Genomic DNA, 23,325 nt, shown 5'->3' with positions numbered 1-23,325 from the left:
AGGAAGGTCAAGAAGAGGGTGAAAGAAGAGCACGTGGGGTGGGGCGGGGGGCGCGTGGGAGAGGAGCACGCAGTGGTGACGTCACGTTAGTTTGGAAGAGAAGTTTGCGTTGGAGACGCCATAGCAATAAAACTCACTTGTAGCTGCACTATAACCATTAAAATGACTTAGCTTGGCATCATTGTAAAGGTTTAGCAATTTAAAAGAAGTTATGAATGAACAAATGAGAAGCTATTGATGAAATAAAGCATAAATGTGTCTTTATGTATTTATGAAGTTATTTATCCACTCAGAAAAAAAATGAGTTTTTTTTTTATTACAAACAAACATAATTGAAATGAAACACGAAAAGAGAAGCCAAAATTAAAAATAAGTTAATCTCTTTCAGGACTCAATGTGAGCATCACATGGTTTACATACAGATTTTTAAAAACACACTTTGACATTAAAAACATCTACAAAAAATAAAAACAAAAAAACAACTAAAAACACATTTTCAGTGAAAATGCAGTACATAGACTGGGTTAGCCTGGACTTCATTATTCTTAAATGTCTTGTCTATTTGGGAAACCTTTATGTTTCGTGTAAAACAAAGGAGCGATGATGTAAAGGAGGATTTTATGCAGAGGAAACATCATTTCTCAGAACATTTAGAACGTTTCTGACATCTTGGATGCTTCCACAGTTACAGTGATCAGAAGGATGGATGCCTTGCAATGGGTAGCAATCACAATCCATAAAGAATAAATGTTTTAATAGGCAGAAAATTCATATAAGATTATGGACATTATCTAACAATAGTTTAATAAAGCTTTATGGCAGTTTTGAATCTCTGCCTGGCTTTCAAACTATATCAAACTATTTACTTGAAGACTAAAGGTACCCATTTTAATCAAACTGGACAGATCAATACAAATATAAACCACGGAATATTGTTCTTTTGGCATAGTTTCATAATTGTTATGCCTTTGTGAATTTTGCATAATAGCCAATAAAATAAAGGATATATAATGAGGAACCTGCTCTCATCAGTGCCTCCTCATTGGGATGTCGGCGAAAAATATTTGACCTCAAACTTTGCTGCCACCCTGTGGCAAAACTACAAAAACCGTTTGTTCAATCAATACAGGCACTGCACTGTAAAATAACACAATGCTTGCATGAAATAAAAATAGAGACAGAACACAATAAATGGTTTCAATATTTACTCCAAACACAAAGCTTTCATTTTGGACAGATGAAAACTCTCCCATCTCATTAACAGAGCTCCATGACAAATGCATACATCAGGTTTTAAAAGCATATGTAAAACAAATAGGCCAAACACAAACGTTAAAATCTGGCATGCAGTTTTAGATAAAAAAGAACAGCCTTTTTACAGTAGACGGGCTCTGAACAGAGACTCCACAATATTTAAAGTAACGTTTCCACAAGTTGCAGTTAAATAAGTAAAACAATTGTACACAAAAGGTCAATAACTAATAGAAAGTAGACTTTAATCCATGTGAAGAAAAACAGACATTACATGACAGTGACTTTTGCACGACAGCGTTTTATGTAATTTGTCCCTGCTTTAAACAAAAATATTTCCATCAGAAAGATTCCCTATGAAAGGCTTCAAAAACCTTTGCAGTAATCCGTATTGTACAGTGAATGTATTTATATGCTATAATGTATAACTCTCTATGACCACTTCTAGTTTTGACGAGGAATAGCATCATCTTAATAAGCTTATGCAGTAAAACGACCTTCTTTCCCTCCTGTGTTGAACGGTTAAGGAGTTGGAGAAGTGTGCAAAGTCTATTGGAACAAATTCTTAAATACGTCATGTAGTTCTCCACTACATGTGAGACACTGTCTGATCTACCATGAGATGCTGCTTTTCAGTGATCTACATCCGGTGGACTCAGGAATCTTCAAACGAGCCGATGCCATGAGGTAAGAAAATAAATGGTGTGAAGGAAGAACCTGGGTGTTTAGAGTATTCCTTTGCAGGACACACAGGAGACCCATCTTGCGCAGGACTTGGGAGGGGCTCATAGTTTCAGTGAGTTAACCTCTATGATCTGCTGCAGGATGTTGTCCACGTCTGCTGTCTCTAAGCTGATACCGGCCAGGTCCAGCTGGGGCAGCAGGGCGGTGAGGAGCACCACCACGTTATTACGGATGTCGCGCAGATTCTGCTGAGATGATCTGATGGGAGGAAAGATTTAAATAGCGATTGAAGGTTGAATTGCCAACACTTTAAAAATCTGTTAAGCACAAACTGATTTGATCAGTTTAAAATTGAGAGCTTTTTTTAACAGTTGTTTCCCAAATATTTTGTTACAAACTCAAACTGATTTGGATTGCCATAGATTGACACAAAGTAGCACAAAATTGTGAAGCTAAAAAAAAAAGGTCTCCACCTTGACAATAATAAACATTTAAAAAATGCCACAGGGCATTTTTTAAACGCCTCATGGCATTTAAAAATTTGGACATTTTTTTAATCATGGACATTTTTTAATCATTTAATCAATTATTAAATGCTCTTAGAAGTCTGCTTAAGGTCTCTGATTTGATAGAAGCCATTAATAAAAAAAACAAGAAGCTGCAGGCTTTCTGGGTTATGGCTACCAGCTCGTTTCCATCCTTTTTCCCAAACAGCTTAAGTTCAGTCGGTTTGAAGCATCTGAGACAATCAGTTTTCAAGTCCATTCTCAGATTTTCCATTGGATTTAGGTCTGGATTTTCACTGGACCGTTCCAGATCAGGATTATTCCTCACTGTAAATTGCTCCATTGCTTTTGTGTTCAGTCTCATTGTTCTGATGGACGGTGAACCTTTTCGCCAGTTTTTTGCAGCTTCTAACAATTTGTTCTTCCAGACGCGCCTTGTTTTTATCTCCAACCATTACCTGGTCAACTTTGACTGGTTTCCTTGTAATACCTTGAAAGCTTTAAAATAGTTTCTACTTAGACTGAATTATGGATGCCAAACCTTTCAGATTTGAATAAAAACAAAACAAAAGCTCTAAAAACTACCTAATTTGTTACACCATAAAAAAATCACAGAAAACACAAAGATGAAGAGGTAGAATGGTCCATGTCTAGCTTGAGCTTAATGTGTGTTTGTGTGTTACTGCGCTGTCTGAATATCTGAAATACTTACCTGCTGTCGTCGCAGGTGTCACCATCACTCGCTCTCACTCTGCTCTGACCTTCACTCCTCTCCTTCCTCAGTCTGCTCTCCAGGGCTGCAGCCACGTCCGGCACCGAGGCGGCGCACTGCTGGACACAGAGCATTTACAGACTGCTGCACGACACTTCCAGGTTCCAGTTTTGTACTTTCCCAGTTAGCTTTTTAATTGACGCTACTTTTCTGCAGTCAAATTACAGCATAAGCAGAAGAAAAATGTATTTCCTTTAGATTTGCTAATGAGGCCACATTGCTTAAGTGGGTTTGCTCAGCCATTCTAAATCAAAGGAATGACATGTTAAAAAATAACACACCAAACTGACTGCGTAGATAAAATTGTAAACCAATCCAATTTTATAATTAGAAAAATGATTTCTAATAATCTGTGCAGACCTCAACCGTGACTGTCTGACAGCCGACGTCCTTGCTGGTTGTGGATGCTGTAGGTCTCCCCATCCCTTCTTTCTCAACAACGCCATCAGCTGTCGTCATGGTGCCTTGCGTTGTCTTGGAGACCTCCAGCCCGAGAAGGCTCCGCAGCCGCTCAGCTTCCCTCTCCAACGCAGCCAGCTTCTGCACTTTAGCTTCCCGCTCGCCCAGCTCTGGAGGCAGCGCCTTGCTCTGCGGCCGTTCTGTCCTCAGCGGGGACACCATCACAGTCTGGGTGGCCAGCGGCGAGTAGTTCCAGGTGGTGGTCGGCGTTTGCTGCAAAGCGTTTGGCTTCTCCACTGGGCTGCTGCTGTCCTTCTTGAATGTGTTCGTTTGTTTCCCAGGAGGAAAATCCTCCGTGGGGTTTCCGGACTGCTCCGGTCTCCAGCGCTTTTTCGACATGTAGGTGAAAATAGGTCCAGACTTTCTTTTGCAACTAAAGAACATAAAGAATACTTGGTTACTGTTGCTGTGTTTGTAAATTTATACACACATCTTATCTTTTCTCCAAACTCAACCTGAGCACTGTTCATAAACCTACTTTTAATTACCTGACTTAACATGTTTTTTCACGAACAACAGCACCCCCTTGTGGTGATTCAGTTTTTCCCACCTGAAAGTGTCTGTGTACTCCTCTTCCTTCTCTGCTGTCTCCCTCTTTTTCTCATCCTCCTTGTCTTCAAGCCTCTGATCATTTTCCTCTTGTTTAGCATCGTTCTTCTGTTTAATGACCGTATCTCTTCCAGTAGCCTTCTCTTGGGAGTGTGTTACCAACTGAGTCTGTGCATCATTTGTGTGAGTGTCTTTATGCAAATCCGCCTCGTCCTGTTCCAGTCTCTTTTCATGCGTACTGTGTTCAGGACTGTGTTTGGACGGGGAATAAGGCCGCTCTGATGAAATACTTTCATCCTTCTCTACTTGTTCCTCCGAGTGCCATGCCTGCAACACAACCAGGTACGCTCGTAAAACCTTACACATGCAGTTTGGGAAAAACTGTTGCTAAAAGTATCGCATACCTCTTGCGATCTTTCTCGTTTTCTGCTTTTGGAGTGCTCTCTGGAAGGAAACAAAAGCACAGTGAGACTCTGGAAGCATGGCGAGTTAATTCATCATGGTTAGATGCAAACAGAGACGTTCACAAGTCAATTTTCCCAAGAGTCTGAAATAAGCTTTTTCTTAACAACTGCACACCATTCATTTAGTTAGGAATTCAAATCCTTTCCTTGTCCTTAGTAGTGTCGTAACTTAACCTCTGTTTTGGTCTTCTAAGATTTGCTTCAGCATGCAAAGCGATTTGAGGAGCAGCAGATTAACCTGAAAATTAAATTAAAGTCTAGTATTTATCCCATTAGAAACCTAAATGGACATCTTTGTTCAAAGAAAGTAATGGCAATATGTGATCAGCTTTTAATGTCAGATTTCTGATAACAAATGGTTTCTCATCTCGTCTTTATAATGATTTACTTGATGCCTTTGGTTGTGAAACTGGCTCCCACAGTACAAGAACTGATTTATAAATGAAGAGAAACAAACCTGTCCAAACAAACATGAAGAGCGAGTCAGAATGAAGTAAGTGAACCTAAAAGAATGTTTCAACTTCAGGAAGAATAGAACAGGAATTGCTTTAAGTTCGGTAAGTGAGAAATCTCCAAATAATGCCACTATTTAAGCACCGCATAGCATACATACTTAAAATGATGCATAAAACTGGCAGATTCTGATTTATTTTAATTTTAATTCAAACATCACATTTCAACAGAAATAAGTGGAAAACTTTATCATCATTCTGCTTGTTTAATTATCTTTATGAAGAGAATCTTAGCAACATTAAGCTGGAGAAGAAAGAAATCAAACGTTAATATTTTCTCGTTAAGCCACTTTTTTGTTTTACTTTGAGAGTGTGTGGCTTCAGCCTGGTGGTTTAATTATTTTTCTCATTCTGTGCTCTCGTAGTTTAGACGCATAGCAGACCATTAATGGACAAACTCTATCCAGCTTTATTCAAAATGAAATGTCCTGAAAATCCCCCATTAACCTGCTGGAGCTGCACTTACCACTTCTTCACACCTAAATCTGTCAAAACACATTCTGCTCCTTGACAGATTTCTTTTTTTAGTGTCCCCAGTCATATCAAAAGAAATGAAGCTGAAGTCTAGAGTAAAAATAAACCCAAGAAACTTCCCTTTAATGACTTGCATTAAACTTGCACTCTTTCTTCCGACTCTTTAAGCATTTGCATTTTCCTGTTCGTGTTAATTATTTAAGATACTTTGTAAATGTGAGCCTCTAACACATTTTATCATTAGGATTAGGATTTAATTAGCTGAAGTTATAACATAATGACATTTTTTCATGATAATGCTCCTATGGTTTAAAGTGCTTCTTAAATAAATAATAGGAGTTACACATGTTGATGCACACTGCCAGTCAGCTGGCTGAAGTAAGGCTCCTACATGTTTCCCTTTGCTTGGAGGACAGAAATATCCAGAATGATAGAAAGGTCAAAGTATTTAGGACAACAGTCAGTGTTCAGGTCTTTGTTGATAAAGCAAGATAATAAATATAACCTTTATTTATTAACCTTAATAGTCAAACTAGTAGGTGATTTTAGGTCTTTGGTTGCATATAAAATAATTTAATCTTGTTTTTAACACAATCTTTCATCCAATGGGAAATTCATACCAGGTCAACTTTACTCTTCTTATGCTGAGACACTGCTAGTCAGCTCTGATAAAAATCCTAAGATTGTAAGAATCATGTGACACCACTGTTTCTGTTAGCCCCACTAAATTATCCTATTCCTGCGAGGTGTTTCAGGGTGCAAGAACAGAAACGCTCTAGCTTTGCTTTTCTGTGCTTCCTATATGACTTAATCTCAAGAAAAGAGAGCGGCAGATTTATTTAAACATGACCAAAGTTGGGTAATCCTCAGCACACAAACTCAAAAATCCAATCTGTTTTCGGTCAGTGAACACACCATGTCTAAGCCCCACAGCAATACTTCTCTGTGAGAAGTTATTAGACAGAGAAGACTAACTATTATTTGGTTATTTTCTAGTATTAGTAAAGTATATAAAACTGAAATAGGAGGAAACACAGACATAAAGGGGAATTTGAAAAAAAAAAAAATTTTCTGAGACACGTCTTGAAATACCTCAAATTCATTAAGGTTGCAGGAGAACTAGCGAGAGCCACGCTTTCAATACATGCATATTACAGCAAAATTATTCTGGTTTAAATATTTGAGCTTTTATCCTGTATTTGATGAAACATGCAAGATTTGAGAATGTTCTTTTCACTCTTGTTATTGAAAGAAATAACCAAGAATAGATCTAAGCTGAAGTATGATAAATTTGTCATGAAGGTAAAACGATGCCATGCTCAACACAGCCTTGAGCGACTTTCTAGGAAATGCTAAATTATCTTTAGTCAATTCAGCTAACTGGCATAAATTTCAGCAGAACTGTGAGGCGTGTGTAAACATTTTAACGTGGAGTTTTGACTCCACGGACGAAACTAATTTCCAGGAAGGAAACAAAGGATCTAACTCTGGAATTTGACCTCAGGAAACGGGCTGAAACACAGTCTGAGCATGCTGAGTCTGTCCTGCAATGTTGTTGTCTTATCGGGTTTCTCACACCACCCCGTGACCTCCTGAGCCCCAATGCACCTCCAAATATGGTCAGTTCTGGTCATCTCACTTCCTTAAGCTAAATGCTGAGGCTTAAAAGTTTGAGGCCACAAAACCACTACAGTGGGTTGCAGCGGCAAAGAGCATTTCCCATCCACACTTCATAATGTATGCTTCTTATGCATGCATGTTAAAATTTAAACACTTTTGGAAGGAAAGCCCCAAACATGGAAAGTATGAATAAATAAGTTTGCTTTTCATTTAAAGCAAATTAGTCATTTAAAAACCCACTATTGTGGTAAAAATTATACTTTTTGAATCATTCCCACTAAAACAGGAAGTTACTCCCATATATGGAGGATGACCCTGTGTTCTCTGTGACGTCATGTTTAAGGTTATCCCCTTCTGCTGCTATAAATGGAATATGATCTGTTGTCTGGACTAAACATGACTTTTCCACAGTAACATGTTCAGTGTATGTGGAAGGATGGAGAACTAGAGCTACAAACACTATTTATGCAGCAAACACAGGTGAGGATGTGAGGATTTTTTGTTGGGTTTAACACTGTGTAATGCATCGACACTAGATTATTTTCTTCAGAATGTAACATGTTAGCTCTCTGACAACCTTTGGCAGCGACAAACATGAAAATATTTGCCTTTCAGAGCAGACATAAGCGATATTCACGCCACCACTTGCATGTTGTGTATGACAAACTCACTGAGTCACACTTCAGTCAAAAAATGTCTTTCTGATTATCAGATGCATGTCCTATCACATGGAGAGCCCAGCCTTCACTTTTAAGAGCAAGAAACTGAAAAATGGAAACCACAAGATGGTACAGATACGCACGCAGGAAGGCAAGTCGTGTGAAAAGGTTTTGTGTGAGAGGTCTTGTGAAAAAGGAATTTACAGTTTCTTGTGGCTTTTCTGGTAGCTGGGTGTTAACTGTTCCCTGCTCTCCTCTGCTTCCTCTGGCGATGAGCAGCTTCTGCAAAAACCATGAGGCCCAACACAACATCAGTCACTGCTAAAATACAGCGTGGCTCAAAGTCACCCAAAAAACACTGGCAGCCAAAACATCACATGCAAAGAAGTTGCATTCACTTTTTTATATTAAGTGGGTTAAAAGAAAACCAAAAAAAAAAAAAAAAGTCCAATGAAAGTGAATATTCCTACTGGAAGCAATGTAAAAAACGCTCCACCTGTAACGTGGATTGGGATTCTGGCTGCAGCTCCAGTTTTCTGGCATGACTTTGTAATGGTGTGGTGGGACACTTCGCCACTTCAGACATTCCTCGCACTGTAGCCACACAGGACACCTGCAGAGACAGACAAAGCTCGTGGTCAGCTGAAGAACTTATAAAATCATTATTATTATAAATATTATAGCTCAGTATTGTGGTTGAGCAGCAACAAAGAGAGTCTTTTTTTTTTTTAATTTCCAGGGTATTTTCTCGTCTTAAACCGGTCTTTTCATCCTTCGTTTTCAAGCAGAAAACTGACCAGGATGGATTCAGCCAGTGGATGGAGACACTTTCAAGAGTCACCACTTATTTAAGGTCATTTAAAGTTTTCCATTAACTATATCCGCCATCTCCATTTAGGAAAATTGGGGATGTACGCTGAAAAACAAGAATATACATTTTTCCATTTGCTAATAGAGTTGACATGTTACCTGACAAAATGTCACAGGTAATAAACATAATCAATTACAATGAACTTAAAGAGAAAGGATTTGCATACAATCTAGTCAGAAATGCTAAAGAGATAAGAGATAGAGACTTTTAAAGAGAATAACTTAAAAGAAGTAAATTTTGTTATTATAACTAGAGAAAATAAAGAACTGAATTTATGTACATAAGATTACAGAAATAAATGAGTGTCTGACCGTTTTGTGCTTCATATATGATGATTAATACTTTAGAGGAAATTCTGAACTCAGAAGGAAGGCAGTGTGATAAATACAAAACACATTCTCTCTCGTTTCAACTCATTAACATGGAGGCAGAAATCTGTAGGAGTTGTGAATGAGAGGCTTTGTCTAGTTCAGTAAATAACGCAAAGGAAGTTTATTTGCATAGCATCTCTCCTGCACAAGCAGAGCTTTGGAGTGGATCATAGAAAAACATTAAAATAACAACTTTGCTTAAAAAGGTCTTTATACATCACACATTTAAAAGTGTTGACTTATGTTATACAAATATTAGAACACATTACTTTCTAATATTAGTTAGAAATATTAGTTTCTCACACTTACAAGATCAGGCAAACAGTCAATTCTCAGATTTTCTGATTGAAGCACAAAAACGTCTTAAACCCTGATTTAAAGGAACCAACAATTTCTGCACTTCTCAGGTTTTCAGAGAGTTTGGTTCAGAACAGAGAGCATTAAAGCTAAATGCCTCATTGTCCTGGAAACCATGAGTAAGTAGGTCTTCAAAGACCAGAAGGGTCATAATTGGTTCACGCTTGACAAGCAACCTGGTGATCTTGGCCCAAGACCTTCAGTGCTTTTTAGACCAATAGCAGCATTTACTATTTTTCAAACTGGGAGTTAGGAACAGGTGTAACATGATCCAGTTTCCTGTTAGTCAGGACTCTAGCAGCACCATTTTGGGTGAAGCACAGCTTCCTGGTTGAAGAGTACACACTAGTTTTTTGTCTCATTTTGGCAGAAAATCCAAAAGGTAACAATCAGCCAGTCTAGTCAAGCCAATTCTGTAACTGTTGTAAACGCCGTGCCTTAAAAGACAAATGCAACTGAATGAAAAATGGGAGAAAAGTTAATCAAAAGTCTGAATAATGTCTGCTTGAGGAGGTAATAAGATAAAAATAATAATGGAGTGAGAATAGAGCCTTGAATGTTCATAGGAGTTGTCAGCAGTGACATAATGAAAATGAGGTCAGACTTATTTTCATCTGCTACACAGAAGAGGTAAACCAAAGACTCACACGTCCTCCTCCTCTTGGTCTTCGCTGTCTTCTTTATCTAGAGCCTGAAACTCTCTCTCCCTGGCCCTCTTCTCTGTGACCTCCCTCCAGTAGTCGTTAAGTTTAAGACCCAGAGCACCAAGGGTGAGTCTTGACAGCAGAAAGAAAAAGTCACATATTTAACATTTTTTCCCCCTAATATGCTAAAGACAAAAAAACACAAAGTAAAAGCAGATAAGGCCAACTAAGCATTGTTTCAATGTACCTGTATTCTTTAGTGTACTCAAAGTCCTGCTTGTTGTGAGCAGGTTTGAGAAAATTACACTCAATGATGCCGATCACCCCGATGCCTACCCTTTGACCCGAGGCCTGCAAAAAACAACAGCATAAGATCCATCCATCCATTCATAACATGCCAAGTATATAAAGCATTCTAATTTTTGTGACCTTTAGCTGGCAGCCCACTTTCTCGTAGGCCTTAATGAGTCGGTTCCTGTGGTACATCATGATGCCATAGTGCTCCTTCTTCTTAGGGTTTACGCCAAAAGTCACCTTCACCTTCTCTTTCTGATGGACACCAGTTAGGGAGAAACAGCACTACACATGATCACGCCTCAGATTTTTAAAATAAAAAACAAAAACATGATTAAACTCACATATCTTTGCTCACGAAGTAGATGTAGAGCAATGCAGAAGCCAAATAACTAACGACTGGCATTTTTGATCACATCACTTGAGGGAGATTTTATAATGGATCTTACCATGATTTAAAGTATTTTTTTTATCTTCTGTGCATTCACTGCTTTAAGGCAGCTAACTCAAACTGATAACTCAGTCCTTCATTAAAATTGATCAGTCCGGATTATTAATTTTCTAACACTTTAAAGCCTCTTCGTATTGCATAGAGAATATTACCCTTGCAAAATGCCTTGAAATAATTAAAGGAAGGCAATGTGTTGAATATTAAACACTCTAAACAGAATTAAATATTTTTACTCACTGAAGGAAATAATTGTGACTTCCATCAATTTCAATAATAGTAATAATAAAGTTTTTAAAATTAATATTTTCCCTTTTCAGCTGTATCAGTTCATTTTGTAATCCATGATTCCCTATTAATAAACATAAATGGCGCGATAAAATACTTGACGCCAAGAGCTTCTGACTTCTGGTTAGTTTGAGAATATATAGTATGTGGGTAACACAAGGATACGCTAAACTGAGGTTTGTAGACGTCATGTTCGATGTGAGTCAGACTCTTGGACACCAACTTGGCCAGGACTTTCTTCCCTCTCAGAATGACCTGCGTCCGCGGCTTCAGGTACAAGATACTGAGGTAGGCCTGAGAAAACAACCGGGCAAAAAGAAAATGCAAATTCTGACATATTTTAAACAGATTTTTTATTTATTTATACTTTTGGGGTGACAAGTTGTCTTGATTTAAAGTGAAAGCAAAATCAAATAAATTTTTAACAAACTTTAAAGTTGTTTCACAAATCTAAAATCCACTATGATCCTTACAGTCTAAAGCAGGTGAAACAGAGCTGTACTAGTTAAACCCTCCAGGCTGCTTCAAAGGGGAACTGGGGGAGGCTTACTAGAAAACCGCAAATGTCTTTGGTGGTGGAGAGGTTCTTGGTTTCTGCTTGAAACTGGAGCTCAAAATGCTACACTCACTCATTTCTCCATCACGTGTGTTGGGCTCACCTTGACCTGAACCACAACCACTGCACCTGTTTCAGTCTGGGCATGCTCAAAACGCTTCAGTCCTCCACTCAGCTCTGTGAGCCATCCAGGGCTGTGAAGAGGCATTTGCCCTCTTACAGATTTCTTCTGTTTTTGATTTTTTGTGAAACCTCTGTGAAATGTTATTGTTCATTTTCATATGAAGCCTGTTCCACCAAACCAGTCCAAACAACTACTGGTCACCAGTTCTTTGGATTTCTAACACACCAAGCTTTAGCTCTGGTCCGGCACTGGTTTGTGCCAATCCAGTGCCAGTTTGCTGCTGGACCAACAAGCGGAAGATCAGGAAATCAAAACATTAAGAAATGGATTCGTCATTTGAAAACGGCTTTTTTCCTGTTTTTTACGCTGGTTGCTGCAAAAACCAAGCTGACCAAGTTGGCCAGAGCTGCTGCATTGAGCTCACTTTCTGTCTATAATAAGAACTAGAGAGTGCTGCAAATAAACAAAGCAAGCTAAAGCGTTTGGTAGCGGAGCAGAAACCAAGGCGTCTCAGAGAAAAGCAACCCTCACTTCTAGCTGCTGCAGGAGAATGAAACCTGCCCACTTTAGTGTGAAAACATACGAGTAGCTAAACACAGCTGGATAGGGTCGGGTTGAGAGTTACCAAGCAACCAGGCGCTATTTTTGTGAAGGCCAGAACATTCGGAAGCAAAATGAGGAAGTGCAGCAGATTGCTTCTGAAATATCTCCAGAAAAAACTCAACGATCTCCATGTATGATTTAATACATGAGCAAAGCGGCAGCTCCCTCCTTTCCCTCCACTCCAGTAGCTGTTTTATTCTTCCAGGTCTGTGACTTTGACTCGTTTTTTGACGTTATGTTAAAACTGAGCTGAAACAGGAAATCACTGTGGCAGAAGCCGAGGGGTCTTTTCAGTCAGGATGTAGGTAATCCTTACACTTACTAAGAGGAAGTCCACAGAATGCCGTTAAAAGCAGCCAGCTCACCCAAAAACAAGAGTTCCTATGAAAATTAAAAACAGATCGCATTTCTCCAGCTTTAGCTTCCCTTCATTGGCTCCCTGATAAAATTCTCCTTCTTACATGTAAAGCCCTTAATAATAAAGTTTCATCACACACCAGATAACTGACTGGCCCAGCTGTTATCTTGATCTACCTCTAGTTAAGCTGCTATAGGTTTAGGTTCCTGGAGGACAAACTGACAGTGCTACTTTCCTTTTTTATACGCTCAATTTTGCATTATTTGCTGTTATTTCAACTGTTAAATTTATGTTTCTATGGGTTGGTTGTGGAGCAAAAATTAATTATCTACAATATTTAAGATTACATCTACCATATATAAAATATTCTGAGTTGTATAAGCTGTTTTTCTACTTCTCTCTCCTATCCAGCTGCACCTGGTAACTCATAGTCTTATAGAACAGATCTCCCTTGTGTAAGTAAAAGAGAGGACCAAGGCCAGCGGCCTGGAAGGGAAGAAATGACAAATAGTTAGCGCACCCTACTATGGGAACAGGATGAGATGCTCAACTTATCTGTGTAGCTTTGGAGGATGCTCGATAAATGATGCCTCCCCCTCTGGCTGTTTATTTGGTTCAGAGTACCCCTGTTTATGCTATGTGTCCTAATTTGGTATCGGGCATTTGAGACGACTCCCACTTCCTGTGCGCCAAGGAACTGTATATGATCCTGTGATTGTTTCAGCCTCCTCAGAACACACCTAGAGTTTGCTATGATTTTACCTGTGTTGTTCTCCACTTGCAAGTGATATTAAAAGTTTTTGTGCTGTCTCAGTCTCATCTCTGGAAAAGCTGTGCATTTCAACATGGTGCTCTGAGATTCTGCTTTGTGTAGAATATTCAAAATTTTCAAAAATCTAAAGAAGACTAATAAGAGAGACAGTTTAAGTACAGCTTTAGGTTAAACATGCTGCTTATTTGCTTTGTTGTTTGGGAGGTAGAAAGGGGAATTGAGCTCATTTCCAGTAACTCCTATTTTTAGCCAAAAAAATAGGAGTTACTGGAGTTTCCAGCGCCGAACCTGCGTTAAAGGAGCAAATGACACTCTGAAATAAGCGGTGGATTATGGGTTGTTGGTTCTGTTTCTTCCAGTCTTGCAGCATTTTTGTGCTGTAGCAGCCGCCGTGGTTTTGGGCCACCATGTTGTCGATGGTGCTGAGCAGCTGCTCCACCTGCGTTAATAGCGCTCTGAGCAGTATTGTACTTAAACTTTTATCTGCCCAGTGAAATGCTGTTTGTTGTGCCAAGGATTCAACAGACGTAAGGGTTTCACAGCTGTAACATGATCAGTCTGTTCTGAAATGACTCTTGATGCGCTCACACCACGCTAAAATAAACACAATGCTCCAACAGAGGCTAAATTACTAATTCTTGAAATAAGGAAACGGCTGGCTCACCCTTAGGCTGTAATACATGTCTGGGATGTTTTGCTCTGGTCTCAGGGACCCGTTGTTCCTCAGGCCCTGCTTCAGCTCCTCAAAGTGAATCTCAGGCAAACGAAAGTCACTTGAGTCGATGTCGAACTCTATCTCAGTTTTACCATCTTTGGCTCTTCAGGGACACAAAACAAAATAAGTGTTAGAACAAGTTTCCAGCGCCGAACCTGCGTTAAAGGAGCAAAGAAGGATCTGTTATGCAAAGCTAAATGACAGTAAAACCAAGTTTGAATTACAGAATCGACTTTTACTTCAAACTTCTTCTAAATGTCACGCAGTCATTTTTTCTAATCTGCGGTGCGACATGTCTGAGGACAGAGAATATGATCAGGAGGAAGTGAGAAACTATGAGAAACTTAAACAAATAATTTGATTACCATCTGTTTTTTTTACAAGATATTCACAGGAAGTGAACAAAAAAAAACACTTGTCCTGCTTGTGCTGCAGTAACTGGAGGACTGTGATAAAGTGCGTTTTCGTCCTCTAACTTAAACAAGCCTATACACATCTGCTTCTGTATGCATCTGACTAAATTAGTTATTCACACTAAAATGCATTTAAGTTTTCATTTGAAACAAACATCTAGCACTCAAGTGAACCCAAATCAGAGAAACAATTGTGACAATCTACAATGATGCAAATATTTCCTTAAAACAACACAAAAATGTGTCTGTTTCTGACCTGCGGATATTCCATATCAGTATCTTGGTGCCTTTTTTTGAAGGAATGGAGTCGAAGTGGGTGAGTATCTCCTCCTGGGACTTGATGATGGAGTGTTGCAAAATGGCTGCCAGGCTGGCCTCTGAGTCTTCGGTCACAACCAGAGACCGTAGTTCTGAGTTAAGGTCCGATCATGTGTTGAAGGTTACATCTAGTGATGGCTTTTGATACGCGGCTTCCCGCCCAGGGCAAACATAAGTATGGGGCGTCCTGACTGAGACTTCTGTTACAGACCGAGCACAAAAGCTGTGTTTTGTGTTCGGTCTTAAAATAAAAAAAAATTGTTTCCCCTAAATAACTGCCACTCTTAGTTAGCAAGCAGTAGCTAATATTCACACATTATTAATTCTTGCAAGAATGAGAACAGGAAGCTGGCATGTCACACGTACACACAGTCAAGCTTTATCACTGAGGGCTACCAAGCACACCAGAAGTCTGGGATCCAACATCTCGGATCAGAACCACTGTAACCTTTCAGCCACTATGCTGACAAAGCCTGAACCTTGAACCCAGAGGAGGCTCTACCTATATGTGGTACCGCCGCTTATAGGACAAACAAACCCATGTAGGGTGGAAAAGCACAAAAGGATCACATTTAATCTAGCTGCTGCTGGGGCAGGTGGAGTGAATACTTTCATTCAGTGTCAAAGAGAAGCTAAATACTAAAACTATACTAACAAAAGGCATTTCCTAATTTTCTCAAATATAAGATTACATTTTTTCCCCATTTTATTTTTTGGAATCCAATGCCATGTTCGAAGCGGCATCTAAACAAACTTGGGTCTAAGTGAAAAAGTAAGTAATTACACTCACTTGTTTAATGAATCAAATGCAATCAACCAGATTTTTTGTTTTATGAGAAGCTGAGTATAATTTCACCAGCCATCTGCCAGATTGCAAAATCCGTTTGGCAGAACTCGTCTGACAACATGAAGTAGGTCAAAAAGCACATCATGTCCTGATCTAAACTCTGACTGGGCCAAGACCATTTATGATTAAACACAGGACCTGGGGAGTGGGAGAAGTTAGTTTTTCTTTTTTTACTTACAGGTTGTCTTGCCATTAATGAATGAAATCATATTGATTAAACTTTGACAAACAGGCTGTTTTCTCAACAGTTTGTATAGTTTAGGATTCACTTTACTATTGAACAACTGGAGTTGTCAGTTCCTGTATTTATAAATGTCAAAACCTAAATATCTAAGGAAGGAAAAGTGAGGTTCTGGCTTTCTTATCAACTTTTTATGCAGTAACAATCGCAGCCTCTCAGGCCTTGCTATCTGAGGATTACTGTTTTCCTTTAAAATACTCTCCCTTACTAAGAGGGGCACAAGAGAGCTTTTGCCAAATGAGGAAGTGGATTTAGAGAGATCTGCACATGATTCATAAATCAGAGCGTAACAAAATTGGAGAGTATGTTTTCAGATATTTCTTAACCCAGTTTTGATGTTTCAACATTTTTGTCTTGTTCATGTGTGGTCGGGTTTTAAACTCCCTAACCTTGGCCGTGTCTCCGAGCCCTGAACACCGTGGATACAACACAACTGAAGAAAATGTGTTTGTGGAGGCTTTTCTCAAATCTTTCAGTTCATTTACATTTTTTCAATGTGCTTTGTGACCCTGTTGCATATTTTTAACAGGATATTTGATGGTTCTGTGATCGCACCCCAATATCTTTGCGATTCCAACAGTTCTGCATCCCTATGAAACACTTCTTTCAATTTTGGACTTTTCAGAGTCTTTCAGGTCTAATTTTGTGGACAAGTAGCAGCCTAATTATTATGGTATAAGGTGTTGATCTCTTCAGAGCAAAACCTCAATATACAAGCCCATACAAGTTGGTGTTGAAAAATTTGCTTAAGTTACAAAATGATCAAATTTCTCACTTGCCACATAACTATGCAACAGCGTATTTTATTACAGCGCATCACATTTACAGGCAGGATGGACCCATGGAGATATTTATGCTGGAGCTATTGCTGTACCTGTATGAGAACAACAACAACATTAGATCTCAACACATATTGATACTAATCATAACCAACAAACACAGAGTGTGTTGCATCTTAGGGTTTTTTTAAAAGGATATTGGTCTGTTGATTGAAGGGCACTATGGGAACAATGACTGCCTGCGCTTTGATGTTTTGCAGGTAGGTCTGAGAGAGCAGTCCCACAGTCTGACAGCCGCCATTTTTGGTGAAGATGAGCGCATCCCGGCCCAGACGCATGGAGCCGGACTTGAAGCCGTTTCCATACAAGCCGATGGCCTGCTGGCTGGCTTTACCTGAGCCTTTTTCTGTGAACCCAAAGCTGGAATGAAACAGGATGACAATACTGATGACACACAATATTTAATTATTCAATTATTGATCAGTGATGAATTGGTTATTATTATTTTTTAATTGATTTTTAGATATGCTATGGATTCTTGTGTTTTCCACGTAAACGTCTTGTTTCAATTCTCACCTGAGCATCTTGTGCAGTTTATTAGGTGTCATCCCGCTCCCATTGTCTGTGAAAGTCAGACAAAGCTGATCGTCGATTTTAACTGCATCTATCCAGATCTGTTTGGCACAAACGCCGGGGTCTGACGCATTGTCTGCAGGACGAAAAAGGAGAAAATGCAAAACTTAGAAAAAAAAGATACACACAGGAAGGGGAGGACTGAGATTACAGAGAAACAACTGATAAAAGAGTAACTTCTCTTGCAGATGCTGACAGAGGAGCAGTTTGGCAACTGAGCGGTTGTCCAATAGTGTTTATAAAGAGTGTTTATGTGACCAAAAAAATCCTGCAAGTCTTAACCAGATGGCGGTCCTATCGGGTGTAGAATCAATAAAATAATCTGCACATGTATAAAATGTGCAGATTAACTCTGTAAAATGTTGAAATCCAAGGAATAGCTTCCAATCAAAACTACGTATGCAGGTGCATCTCAATCGGAGCCTCCAGATGAAGAGAAAATCTGCAGATAAATTGGTCTGTTCATCCTTTTGAACTTTCGGTTGTCTTGCACAAGACTTCCGAATGAGTCTTTCACATCTCATCAGGTGAGAAAAGCAGCCATATGAGGTGAATATTTGTTTTAAAATCTGTTTTAGCAATCAGTGATTATTTAAAGTAATGTTCAGTAATGCACTCAAAGTCTCAGACACAAAAGTCTGGCTATGTGACTTAGATATATAATATTTACAAACAGAAAGTCAGACAGTTTGTTTTTTTTGGCTAAACATCTATCCTGCAAAAATATCAGTGTCTTAATACACTTTTTTTTTTAGCAGAATGTTTATTATAACATTTTGTAAACTTAATACTCTATTAAAATCTATTTAAAATCTAAAATCTATCAAATCTGGATTTGTATTAAATCAATACGTTGAGAGATTTGTCTCATTCAGGTAAGATACTAACGCCTCATAAACTCTCAACAGAGCCTCAGCTCAAAAATCCTGAACTGTCCCTTTAAATGTGCGCAGATAAAACGTGGGAGATGTAGTTTTGAAGGTCAAACGTTTTCTGAGCAGAGGGAGGCAGTTCAATACGTGCACATGTGAGCAGATCTGGCCAGCAGCTGGGTCAGGTTTAACTCCAAGACACTTTGCAATGTAAAGCCGTCCTATAGCTCCCGACCAGACAGAGCATTACCTCAATAGCACCACACAGCACTGATGCAAAGTTTACTGATCTAACAGGACGTCTTAACTGCAGCCCTGTCGCAGTTCCTGTTAAATGCCCTGCAGCCAAATAATGGCGGTTGGGTCTTAGCCAATGAGAGCAAACAGAGTGGAGGCATGACAGCCCAGAGAGACGCGACACAGTCACGTTGCGCCCCAACAGCCGCGTCTATGCCTAAAACTGCAGAGACTAACGCCAAAACTGTTCAGAAAACTTTCCTCCTGCAGGGAAAAGCTGCAGAATTCACATTGTGTTGAATGTGCGCACATGGACGCGCGCGGGTAGAGAAGAAAGCGCGATCAGACCGATGAAGTCTGGAGTCTCTAAGAGGAAGTCCCATCGCTCCAATTCAGAGCAAAGTTGGCGAAACGCGCAGCTTTCAGTGTGCGACGGCGGAAGAGAGCGCAAAATGAAACCACGAAATGTTGCAACAGCGCAATAAAGCAGAGTGCAGGTGCGCTGTCCTATGCAAAGTTTCTATGTAATCGTGTCGGCGCAGTTTACCTATTAACTCCGCCACCGCGCTGAACGGCCAGGTATGACTGGTGGAGTTGCTGTTCAGAAAGGAAGGGCTCATCTGGAAAACAAAACAAAACAAAAACAAGACATTACAAACAGCCGGGATCGCTTCCTCTGGTGTTCTCAAATCAACGCGATTCTCTGGAGCAGAAACGCATGTTTTGAAATGTCTGAAAAAACTTACGGAACTGAGGCGAATCCCCTGCTCGCTCAACCTCGCCATGTTTTCTCTGCGATGATGTTGCTTCTGAGAGCAGCAGGTACGTAGCTCCACAAAGCCGAGTGGGCGCGTCCTGTGGGCCGCAGACAGACAGAGGAAGTGCCGCATTTAAACTTTTAAGCCGACTTTTCAGCGAACTCACGACACATCTCTCACACGCCGAGCGCATCTGTAACCCCGGATAAATCGCACAGTTTGATCGTTTCCCTCAGTTAGGGCTTGATTGTGGTTTGGTGAGTGCTCTTATTTTCCTATCTGTTGCAAAGTGAGTCTGAACTGCCTGTAGCAGGACGCCAAAAGATAGCCACCATACTGATTAAAAAAAAAAAATCTCGCTTTACCTCCTGGATTGGAATGAAACAATCTGGTTTCAAAAATAGAATATTGTAACGACTTTGTTCTTTGTAGTGTATTTTAGAAATGTACCAAGAAAAAAACTTTTTTTTTTAAATGATGAAATAAAATCAAGAAAAGCCCAAACAGATTGAGCAACAAAAGGTTCAAAATATAATAAAAATATTCACAGATAGACAGATAGTGATCTATCCTGCCATATTACCAGAAAGTTAAGTGGAAGGAGAAAATGTGGGAAATGTTACACCTGAACCTTGAAAAAATTGTAAATCCCCAAACTTAGTCAAGAGTCTGGGAAAGAGTCACATGGCGTGAGTTGAGGGTGGAGTCAATGTTTCAAGATTCTCCAAACACTTCAAAGCCATAAACTACTAGTATTTTATAGCTTCTGTTAAGTTTTTTTCAGGAAAAAAGACAATAGCAGAACTGTCTTACCTTTGCTAAGGAGGAAAAGGATTTGATTTTTGCTCAGAGTTTCATAGTGAGCTTTACATTTCATTTGGGACTCAAAGTCCCAGCGTGGCAAAATCCAAGTGGATTAAGGTCCTGTGTGAAAATTGTACGTTCAGGGATGAATAAAGTCGTGTTACCTGCTGCCGTTGGTCCACTGTGTTTTCTAAAGTCGACTGTCAGTGTAGGAAATTTAAGAACACTGAGTTTCCTGTTGACTAACAAGCTTTTCAGAGACAGAGGTTTTCTTTTTCCACAGCTCTTGTCACCTGCCTACACGACCAAAAGCAGCAAAACTTCGTTTGTTCTCCACAGAGTCAGTGAACTTGACCTGAAATACCTGGAGAACTTAAAACTAAACTAATGGGTTTCATTAACTATGATGCAGTTATAAAAATTATATATAAATTTGTCACACTGTGTGTTATTAATATATACGTCTACATTCTAAATCTTATTTTCTAACTTAAATTATTGAAGTGAATTAACTTTCCGTAGTGCTATCGCTTATTGAAAGTCCACCGTATATTTCAGCAGTAGAGCAGGGCAGCTGGAGATGTAACAAAGAAACAAACTTCCCTGGGCATAAGTTCAAGGTCAACGAATAAGGCTTGTGTCTCCGGATCAACTCTGCTTGGACAGGAGAGATTAAAGTGCCTCAACTAAATGCTTGAGAACGTACCACAAACATCCAAAGAGAAGATTTTCACCAGATGTCTGTAAGGACATACATGTCTTATGCTAATTCACACCCACCAACCACATTACTAGATAAATCTAGCAAGTAATGAGGACTTTGTGACACGGTGTATTATCCTGCTGCAAGTTAGTTTCCAGAATCTACTTCTGTGGAAGCAGATCCCAGATTAAATTTATTTTCACAGGGAACCTTTCCAAGTACAACATTTATAAGGAAAACTTTTGCACTGGAGGATTGATCAGCATGTTAATTCAACCTAAGACCTGCTTTGGTCTGTCTGTCTTTTCTTTATCTTGGCAAGTCCAAATACTTGGCTGTTGTGGAAAACTGCCTCACGCCTCTGCAGAACATTACTCAACAGTTGGGCGACTTGTACTTGGCTCCTGTCAGATTTATCACTTATCAAAGTGATAAGTATTATTATCATCAGTTCATTATATTCAATCTAAGCTGTCTCTTTGTCTCTCTCTATTGTGTACCTCCTTTTGGTTGTGATGTTCCTCTAGTTCACCCAGAAGTGCAAATGCACATGTAACACTCACGACGTGTTAACAGTTAAAACAACAATAATAGGACCAGTGCTAGGTTCGGCGGCTGGAGTGGAAATTGAGCAAGTATATAAATGATCACAGACAAGGGAAAGTAAGTTTAACTGCCGGCTTATTATTAGTTGAAGAAGGGAAAAAAAGAACAATAGACAATATAAATACAGACAATTGACAAACAATGACACAAAATCAATTCAAAATAATTTTCTGTTCTTCCAGAATAATCCCTGTTTGAACTTTTAAACCTAATGTTAGGTTTTAAGGGATGCTGTTTATTTAACCTAAATTGTAGTTCTAATTTAGTTCGAGCTAAGAAGGTTAATCTAATTAATTTTATTTTTTTAAATCTATTTTAGGTGTTTAGTTTTATTTTAAGAGATTATGATATATAAATATATTTTTAATCTCCTATTTTAACTAACTCTGGTTTCTATTTTTACCCAACAGAAAATGTGCAATCCACACCAATAATGTGCGTGAATACAATTCAAAAGAAAAAAATAAAACACAATAATAATAATCCAGTAAAACACTGAACAACTTGTGCTCCAATCAGTCTTTCCTTGTGGTGATCTTGAAGGGTTGATTCTGGTTCTCTGGATCCGCTTTTCTGGGTTCCTGGGTCAACGGCTCACCATCGTAGTCCAATTCGGCAATTTGGCTCGGAAATTCCCGGTCCGGCTTCAGTAGAACTTCAATAAAAAGGCCTGGTTTAATAACCACAAGCACAAAAGTCCCTTTTAACTTTTCTCTGTGTCGCGCAAAGCAACACACTAGCCAACTCGGCTCATTTGTTACATTAACGGCTTCCAACGTATACTAACGGAAATACGTTGCTCCGTTTTTTCCGTTTCGGTCAAATAAATTAACTTTTCTATTTATCACAGAAATAAAATACAGTCTTTCACTCACCAAGTCCAACAGACAACTCTCTTTAAAAAACTCCTCCTACAAAAATGAGGAAAAAGTTTCCAGCTGTTCGTAGCCTTGCTAATCGGCGGTTCGCTTTGATCACCCTTAGCTCAGCACGACTCTTCGCTCCCTCGCGCTCTCTCGTTCTGTCTCTCTCTCTCTCTCGGTCTGTCTCTCTCTCTCTCTCGGTCTGTCTCTCTCTCTCTCGGTCTGTCTCTCTCTCTCTCTCGGTCTGTCTCTCTCTCTCTCTCTCGGTCTGTCCCGCTCCATTCCCCTAGCGCAGGGATGGGGCTAGTCACCTTGACTACACAGCAATGTGACCCTTCAGAATAAGAGACTTTTTTCTTACACTTAACCGTTCTAACTGCTGACAAAATAAATAAACTTCACACAGTTTCAAATCAAACAAAATAAAATACATGAATATAAATTACACTGTCTGTAACTTTTATTTTATTCTTTTATTATTCTTTATTTATTTGAAACTATTTTGCCCTATTTATTCCGAATACATTTCCTATTTACGCATTTTATAATTATTTATTATGAAATAGTAATTAGTTAATTCGAGTGAAGGCTATTTTAACCTGGGTTACACACACATCTTCTCAGAGATGTCATTTGTGAAACTGTTCAACTGCATGTTATTGGACTTTCATATAAAATCCAGATGAAAAACACAACACAATAGATTTTGTAGTTGTAATGCAGCAAGATCAATGGGCAGAAAATATTTTCAGGTATTGGAAGCAATGATATTTCAATGTGTGGATAGAAGCGAGGTTTCATTTTCGCGATGATTATTATCACTCAGCATGGTCATCTATTTTAATATAGATTGTTAACAAGAGCTACATCCTGTGCCTGGCAGTTTTTCTCTGGGTTGTG

The 23,325-nt window shown here is 39.2% G+C and overlaps 1 protein-coding gene across 2 annotated transcripts; it reads right to left on the bottom strand.

Annotated features, from left to right (window-relative positions):
• Window positions 1-1,190: 1,190 nt before the first annotated feature.
• On the bottom strand, window positions 1,191-22,826 carry zgc:152774 (uncharacterized protein LOC553526 homolog). Of its 2 annotated transcripts, XM_055034365.1 has the most exons (18): window positions 22,438-22,826; window positions 19,438-22,232; window positions 19,239-19,311; window positions 17,526-17,658; window positions 17,149-17,369; window positions 15,021-15,168; window positions 14,301-14,454; window positions 11,389-11,517; window positions 10,623-10,742; window positions 10,441-10,544; window positions 10,197-10,325; window positions 8,447-8,563; window positions 8,155-8,232; window positions 4,626-4,665; window positions 4,223-4,548; window positions 3,574-4,045; window positions 3,154-3,269; window positions 1,191-2,193 (listed from the first exon to the last, which is right to left on the bottom strand). In XM_055034365.1, exons 2-18 carry the CDS (start codon window positions 19,579-19,581, stop codon window positions 2,037-2,039), a joined length of 2,661 nt encoding a protein of 886 aa, XP_054890340.1. In that variant the 5' UTR covers window positions 19,582-22,232; window positions 22,438-22,826; the 3' UTR covers window positions 1,191-2,036. The 2 variants fall into 2 exon arrangements, with proteins under 2 accessions (XP_054890340.1, XP_054890341.1); XM_055034366.1 differs by lacking the exons at window positions 19,239-19,311; window positions 19,438-22,232; window positions 22,438-22,826 and having other exon boundaries at window positions 17,149-17,355; window positions 17,526-17,639.
• Between the last annotated feature and the right edge of the window lie 499 nt (window positions 22,827-23,325).

Source organism: Poeciliopsis prolifica, unplaced genomic scaffold, assembly GCF_027474105.1.
Source record: "Poeciliopsis prolifica strain line A6 unplaced genomic scaffold, Auburn_PproV2 SCAFFOLD009, whole genome shotgun sequence".
NCBI classification, from domain to species: Eukaryota; Metazoa; Chordata; class Actinopteri; order Cyprinodontiformes; family Poeciliidae; genus Poeciliopsis; species Poeciliopsis prolifica.
This window is presented reverse-complemented; position numbering and strand designations above follow the sequence as displayed.

Bases quoted from the DNA above. Each gene is read 5' to 3' on its own strand.
- zgc:152774 (XM_055034365.1), bottom strand. From the start codon at position 19,581: ATGCGGCACTTCCTCTGTCTGTCTGCGGCCCACAGGACGCGCCCACTC. The intron at 10,743-11,388 runs GTATCCTTGTGT...GGTGTCCATCAG, and splicing joins TCTACAAACCTCAGTTTAGC to AAAGAGAAGGTGAAGGTGAC. The intron at 8,233-8,446 runs GTGGAGCGTTTT...TGGTTTTTGCAG, and splicing joins AATCCCAATCCACGTTACAG to AAGCTGCTCATCGCCAGAGG.